Source organism: Phaseolus vulgaris, chromosome 8 (assembly GCF_051622355.1).
Source record: "Phaseolus vulgaris cultivar YP4 chromosome 8, ASM5162235v1, whole genome shotgun sequence".
In the NCBI taxonomy this organism is placed as follows: domain Eukaryota; kingdom Viridiplantae; phylum Streptophyta; class Magnoliopsida; order Fabales; family Fabaceae; genus Phaseolus; species Phaseolus vulgaris.
Window position 1 is genome coordinate 43,772,478 of NC_143505.1, and position 8,125 is coordinate 43,780,602.

Genomic DNA, 8,125 nt, shown 5'->3' on the forward strand with positions numbered 1-8,125 from the left:
TCCCATTAATGTGGATCACAATCTCGATCAATTTAGTGATGAAGATCAGGACATGACATCATTCGTATAACCCTTACCGATACACTGTAAGAGTATTATATTATTCCTAAAGAAGCCACATTTATTATAGTTTTGTTGTTTATAAAAAAAAGGCTATGCAAAAACTTACACACCCACTAACTCCGTATATAATGCCCCGAGGAATGAATGAAAACCACATAATAATATACTGAGTAACTACTTGTCAACACACTTATCCACTCATATCCCAAATCTCATCAATCATCATATATCTTTCTCACGTGTTCGCGACCCTTTCCAACTCCTGCCTATAACCAAATAATCAAAATTAACAGAAACACACAATTATACGAAACCGCCCCCTTGTATGAATACACTATAGATAAATTACCACAAAATAAACCAGTTTTTACCAAACCTACATCATATATTAAAATACTCCTTTTTAAACCATTGACCCGCTCTCTGTGCGTTTCATGTCAGCCCCTTATATACCCTACTTTGCATTCTAAAACTCACTCTCTTCTCAGCACCACCATCATCACCATAATTTCCTATTCTACTCATTTCACAGTAATACTCAACCCTTAATTGGCTACCACCATGAACTCACAAGACATTCCCTCAGGAAGATCGTCCAAAAGACAACTCCAAGGTCCTCGTCCCTCTCCTCTTAGGGTCAACAAGGAATCTCACAAAATCAAGAAGCCACCGGTGGTGCCGCTGCCGTGCCAACTGCCAGCTCCACCGCGCCAGCCGGTGATCATCTACACCGTTTCTCCAAAAGTCATTCACACCACACCGAGTGAGTTCATGAGCCTCGTTCAACGCCTCACCGGTTCTTCATCTTCATCTTCCTCTTCTAATAAGGTCCTAATAGACCCTTTAAATGATAACAAAGACCATGGTGGTGATAACAATGATCTTAGTGGCAACTTGGTACCGTCGACGACGGCTTGGTACGCTGGAATAGAGATGGTTAGACCAAGTCAAAGCATTAAAGAACAGCCAAGTGAGAGTAGAGTTGATGTTGATGTTGGAGGGTCAGATATAGTAAGTGATGGGGTGTTGGAGCGACCAAGCATGTTTCGTGGGATTTTGTCGCCGGGACCAGCTTTGTTGTCTCCCATTCCTTCAAATTTCGTCTCGCCACCATCCACGGATCCAAACATGGTTAGCTTCTTTCAGGATTTAAGCCCCGTTCTTCACAGTAACAGAAATTTTATGGAAGGTACTTTCATCATGTCTAGCCCTTCAAACTTTGTTTCACCTCGTACCCCATCCATTGACCTATTCAATAATTTCTCATACAATTGATTTATTCGTTCATTTTGTTGTTTGTTGGGATTGGATTTCAATCCCCCGTTTACAAAAAAGAGAAAGAAAGATATATATACCTCTTTTATTTAATCACCTTTAGTGGGAGTAGTTCCATATGCTATGAAGATGTGACCTAGAAGGATACTGAGAATTTCTTATTCTTTTGGTGGGTACCTACTTTCAAACTTCTTTAGTAGATTCTTTATTTATTTTTCTGTTTTTTTCATACGAACATTAATGAATTTATTATTAGCGGGCCATTTTGTTCTCAAATATCTTTTGACCTTCACCGTGGCACCATTTATACGAGTTCCTTCATGCGAACCATCATATACATTGTGTCTTATGTTATACAGCTATTAATTACATGTGCTTGGTTGCACCCTTCGAACCTTGAAAAAAATAAAAACCATATACTACACCTTTCAACAACTTTCATTTTTAACATGTTGACATATGATTTGTACTTGGCCAAAGGCTCCCAAAAGCATAATATGATATCAATCAATGTAACTCTTGAGTTTGAATGATGATTTATATGGTTCTAAGAAAGAATAGTCTCTCAGGATATATAAACCGAGTAAACAAAAATAAAATTCATCAACAAAGAATAATGTACTAGTTATAAATAATTGATATTTCACTAAACACAGCGCTGTTTAACCTGAGAGTAGTGTTTATATTTCAACAACTTAAATGATGATATTTGGAATTACAGAAATTGTGTGATTATCAAAGGTATATGTATAGGTAAAAAAATCAAAGGCATAATTAATTAATTAAATTAAATTGAGGGGTGGAGAGGCAGCTTTGAGGATAATTGTGCATGGAAAGTTGGGAATGTTAAGAAGATCAGGTTATGGGACGAAAAATGGATGGGTAATACAAGTCTCAAGGTTAAATTCCCAAGGTTGTTCTCAATTAAGGAATTTTTCCTTTGACAAGCAGGGGAGATAAAAGAAAATATAGGGTGAGTTTGGAAGATAGATTGGAGAAGGAATCATTTCGAATGGGAAAGGGCTTAGGAACAAAAGTTGTTGTGTCAGTTGGAAGAGAAGAGAGTCATCGCCGAGAACAATGATACCTGGGTCTGGAAAGCTGGCGAGACTAAAGAGTTCACTACATAATTCTCAAGGAAGAAGTTCAGGAGGATGCGAGGGGACTTGCATGTAGGATTGTGGAATTTAAAAGCTCAACCTTCAACCCTTTTCATTGTCTGGAGGGTTCAGGATGATAAGATAGCGACAAAAGCAAATTTGGTGAGAAGAGGTATTTGTATGGTTAGCAGTTTTTGCGGCCTGTGTGGGGAGGAAGAATAAACTACGTCTAACCTCTTCTGTACTTTCAAAGTCGTCTCACTAGTAAGGTCCAAATGTAATGAATGGTTGGGGGTGACATCGACGGAGATTGTGAGCCAAAAGTGCACTTTCTTAATTCTAAGGTAAATGGGATGAATAAAAGCGTTAATCAGATTTGGGGTAGTGGTTGTGTGTGGGTACCGATGGTAGATGAACTGTGGAAACACAGGAATAAGAAGATTTTTAATAGTGGTAAGATAGATCATATTAAAAATTTTACTATATATGGTGGAACTGAAGATTTGGTCATGGGTAAATTTCAAAGCTTGTGGAGTATGTTTTTTGTATTCTGATTAGTGTTTTGAACCTTTTATTTGTATGAAATTTGTTAGAAAATGATAGGTGGTATGTGTTTGTGCTAAGAGTTTATTGATTGTTTTATGGGAACTTTGTAAAAGAATTGAGGTATCCCTGAAATACCTACATTTATTTATTTGTTTTTGTCAATAAAAAAATAATTAATTAAATAGTTTAAAAATGAGAGTAAATAAAGACAATGTTCATGTATTTTTTATCAATAAAGAAAGAATCAATATAAACGAAAGTATTTAAAGGATACTCATCCTATTAAAAAAAAGTTTACTAATAACCCAACAAAACTTGTTACACAATAAAAGACGTCCAGTTAAATTCACATGAACTTATTAAAACCCAAACAAAGACATTTCTTAACCTTAGGAGGCTTTTAAAAAGGTCATCCAAAGGTGTAAAACAAATGCCTCTCCACTGAGGGAAAAAGATTGAAAGACACACTACATTTTATATACCAACAGTGTACAAATTTCTGTACTGTAGCTAATTTTCAACATCCATAGCCCACATCTTTCCATTAGCAACATATTCTCAATCTTTTCAATTACAAGAATCTTAGAATAGGTGGGTGAAGCACATGATCATCTGGTTGATAAAATGGTAGCAGTGAGCCCATCAACCATCATCGGCAAACATAGAGCAACCATAGAGCAGCATCCAAGACCAATACTAAGACAGAAAATGTTTGGTAGTCACATAAACCAGCAGAAAAACAGTAGTCAGACAGTGTTCATAGTTTATATATATATATATATATATATACACGTTAAGTATGTTTACACCTATTTCATGTGTAATAAGAAATATTATATATGAATCCGTTAGAGGACTATCAAAGAGAGAATCAAAGTAGTTGTTGATTGAGAAGAAAGAGTTATGGTACATGTTTAGGGCAAAGCATACTCATTTGTTTGAATTTTTATAACATGTTTTTATTTTAAACTTCTACTTTGAATTCGTGCTCATTATAATTTCACTAGAATAACTTATTATTTCTATACTAATAATATCCGTTTGTCTATGTGCATCCTATTCACGTTCAGCTTAATTTTAAAAAGATATAATCACTGCTAGATATATTAATTAAATTAATAACATTAAAAAACCTGTGATTAAATAAAAAAGATTATTACTAATATAATTTAGTAACATTTTCTCAAATATCACGATAACAAGAAAATAATAAACTAATATCGATAAACATAAAAATAGCCTATGAAAGCAAATCATTTCAATAAATAGAACATTTAGTACATGATATGAAGTGTGAAATAATGAAACTTACATTTTGGGATCAACTTCAAGGAAGGGGTTGACAATCATGGTCTTCAACATAATGGTGGTGGGATTGACTTGTATCGGTAGAAGCATCGACATGTTATCGGTCCATCATCATGGCGGTTGCATGAGCGTAACTGTGTCCCCCAATTGTGCAATCCTTTGATTTAACAATTGAGTTGTTTCATTTTCTTGCCAAACTTCTTGACGAAGTCATTCATTTTCAACCAACTAATCAGAGTAATCAAAAGGAGAAGCAACCAAGGACGGCTGAGTGAGGGAAGACACTCCTTGGCGGAAGTTACCAGTCAAGTCTGTTGGAGCACTGAGGATCACTTAAGTACCCAACCTTTTCTAGCCATATACTATTCTAATACACTTCATAAATTTTTCTTTAAGAAAATTATTAGAAACACAACAAGATATAAATTAACAAATAAAATCAAGAATTGAAAGCAAAAAAGAAAAACAATTAAATTTTTTAAGACTAGAAAATGAATAATGTTTCCTAGGTCAGGTTTCTTGACACTTTTGAACCTTGAAGACACACTCAACTAAGGCGAAAGATTAATCCACTACTTGGAAAGTTCTAAACAATTAAAACTCAATATGAATACAATCACAATTTTTTTTTTTTACAAAATTTTCTATATTATGCACTCCAAGTGTTTGTTTCTTCTTGCTCTTTGTTTTCCTATGTTGCTTCTTCTTTCGTCTCTTTAGGATATTCAACCTTGATTATTTCTCAAAAGAATTATTTCTCACCAAATTACAACTCCAATATTCATCAAGGTAATTCACCACTTCAAATTAGAGGTTAGACAAGTTAAAAACAACAAAAACTCAATTCGAAACGAGTACTATACTCAAAAGGAATTGTGATTGACATACTCAAATGATTAGACAAGAAATGACAATCAAGCAAATAAGTCACACAAGAAAAGGCTAGTACTAAAATTGGAATCCGATTTAGATTAGATGAACAAAACAAAAATGCTAAAGAAATAGGAAATTTTAATGAACTTCCTAGATTTATTTTGAATTTTATATTTGGATTCAACCTCTGAAATTTTAATCACTAAAACTTCAATCAATACACTGAATAATTCCCATCTATCTTTTCTAAAGTAGTTCACCAATTAATTGCAATAATTTTTTTCAAACTCATTGTTCAATTCAACTCGTTGGAAACAACTATTTTGCACACTCTTTGTAATTGATTTTTCATTTGTTTATATATTTAATTTTGATGTTTTTTTTTCTTTTGTTTCCTAACACTTCAAGGTACTCAATTTCGAATTTTCATAATTTTTTGTTGATAGATCAAGTTGTAACAAATAAATTTCAATCAACATTTAAATCTGGAAAACTGGAAATTATAGGCTTCCTAATTGATTCCGAAAAACAATTGTCACACAAATTCAAGACAAAAGCTTTTATGAATACAAAACTTGTTTGGAACTAACAACAAGTATAAACTTGTTAAACTTAAATAGGTAAAATTAAAAAGGCACCAAATAGCACAATTTCAGATTACATGTATAATTCAAATCAAAGCAAATAACCAAAATATTAGAAACGTTCTACACGGATTTAATGACATTCATGGAAATACATGACTTGACATAACATGAATTTAGATTCAAAATAAAAAATACTCCATTAAACACAAATCTACTGATTGAAATTGAATGAAGACTCAAAAAATTAAAGGCACACACGGTTACTCAAAAAATGCCCAAAAAACTCATGGATGGTTGAAGAAGAATAAGCAAGATTGAAACGACTAAAATTGAAAACAACACAATATAAATGGTGAGAATTATCTTTGGAAACAATTCAACACAATCAAGAACAATTATGAACAACAAAAAATTTACAAAAAAAATTGAAGAAGAAACTACTTATCTCTTAAACCAAAGCTCTGATACCAAATGAAAGCATCCTTTTCTTTTTGTTTGGCTCCATTGATGAGTTGAATGTCTTTGGAGGAAGAATTATAGATGAACGAACCAAGGAAGAACTTCTAAAAAACCATGGAACCTTGGAGTAGCTGTGAGGTGTAGGGAGAGTGATAGGTGATGCCTAATCACTTGGAGAAAAATGGAAGAGATCAACAAGGTATCTATCATAAAGAGACTAGACATGGAGAGCTAGTAAAATGCAAAATTGACAGCATAACTCTATTATCACTTATATGAAAAATAAAATGCCTTACACCTTTATTTATAGGTGAAATGATCGTCCAAATACAACGGAATTTAGAGGGTGATTTGAATTCAAATTCGGCACCTATTCTTAGTCACTTTGCAAGTGTGAAGGCAACATGATTAACATGTTCAACCTAGACATGTTAATCCCATATGTGACTGTGCTAGGGTTTAAGATGGGCCATAATTGAGTCTAATTAAACCCTAATTAGGTTTAGAAGCCCAAACCTAATTATATTCTATTTGTGGCCCAAATTCCTATGCTACTTGGCCCAATTATTTTACAAGAAATGAAATCCTATTCTAATTTATACGACTAGGTTATGGCTCATTCAAACATGTATAAGAGTGTACCTCTGCTTGGAGTAGTTGAGTCTCACTCTTCTTGTATTCTTCTAACCAAAACTCTACTTTATGTTTGATGACTTGGAGGTCTTCTTGGATATGCTCTGTACAATCCTTCATCTTGGAGTTGTCTTCTTGATTGGCCTATAAAGATAAACAAAAGCTCAATAGACCCATATTTTAAAGTAAGTCCATAAACTTACTCTAGGTCTTGATCCTCCTTATTATGTGATTGTGTGTGGCTGAATGGTTGCCATCAATTCTAGTGTACATGGAAGTTATATAAATAATAATGATGACATTAGAGATGAACTCATAAACACTAAGAAAGAAATATTGAGTTGAAAGAGATGTTTTCCCCATTTTGGAAAACTCTGAATAGTAAAAAATCAAGATCTAGGAGTAGACATGGTGAAAGGTCTAACCATAGAAAGAGTAATTCTTCTAACCATCCTTCTCGTGTTGACAACCATTATAGTAGTTACCATAATTTAAACTACAACCAATATCCTTCTAGACAACCTAGAAATAGGAACAATTATGGTCCTCGAGATTCTAAGGTTGACTTACTTGGATTTTATGGCAAAGAAAATATAGAAGATTATTTGAAATGGGTAATGAAGGTCAAACAATATTTGATTGTCACCATATTGATCAAGAAAAGAGAGTGACCCTAGCAACCTTGAGTTTTCAAGGTCCATAAATGATTTGTTGGTCATCTTTAATACGAGACCTTAAAGTCAACAATAACCCTCCCATTAAATATTATAATGAGCTAAATATATAGCCTTAGGATAAGATATGTGTCATCCTATTATGATAGGGAGCTAATGCGTAAACTCCAATGCCTCCAGTAGAGAGACATGAGTGTAGAAGAATATAGACAAAAAATGGAGTTACTTATGTTAAGAACTGGGATTAAAGAAGAACATAGGATAACCTTAGCTTGTTTCCAAAGTGGTCTCAATATGGATATAAGAGGTAGAGTTTAACTCTTAAGCTTTGATGATTTAATGACTTAGTTCAAATTTGTGTCAAAGTAGAAGAAGAAGAAATTAAAAGAAAATAAACTTTTAGAAACTACTCTACATCCTCTTCTACAAGAAAAGAGTATTCAAGGGACAATAGGTACCTTAAGGGTAAAGATGATAGACCACGTGAGAAGGAAAGGGAAAAAGAAAACCAAAGAGACCATGATAAATCTCAAGACAAAGATTCTTCTAAAGAAGTTAGGGGTAAAAATATAAAATATTTAAGTGCTTTGAAAAAGGTCCTTACTCT

The 8,125-nt window shown here is 33.5% G+C and overlaps 1 protein-coding gene across 1 annotated transcript; it reads left to right on the forward strand.

The window, feature by feature from the left end:
• The first annotated feature begins 498 nt into the window (after nucleotides 1–498).
• LOC137825598 (protein MKS1) lies at nucleotides 499–1,614 on the forward strand. Its single transcript, XM_068631298.2, has one exon. The coding sequence runs from the start codon at nucleotides 625–627 to the stop codon at nucleotides 1,336–1,338; it is 714 nt and encodes a 237-aa protein (XP_068487399.1). The 5' UTR covers nucleotides 499–624; the 3' UTR covers nucleotides 1,339–1,614.
• The last annotated feature ends 6,511 nt before the right edge of the window (nucleotides 1,615–8,125 follow it).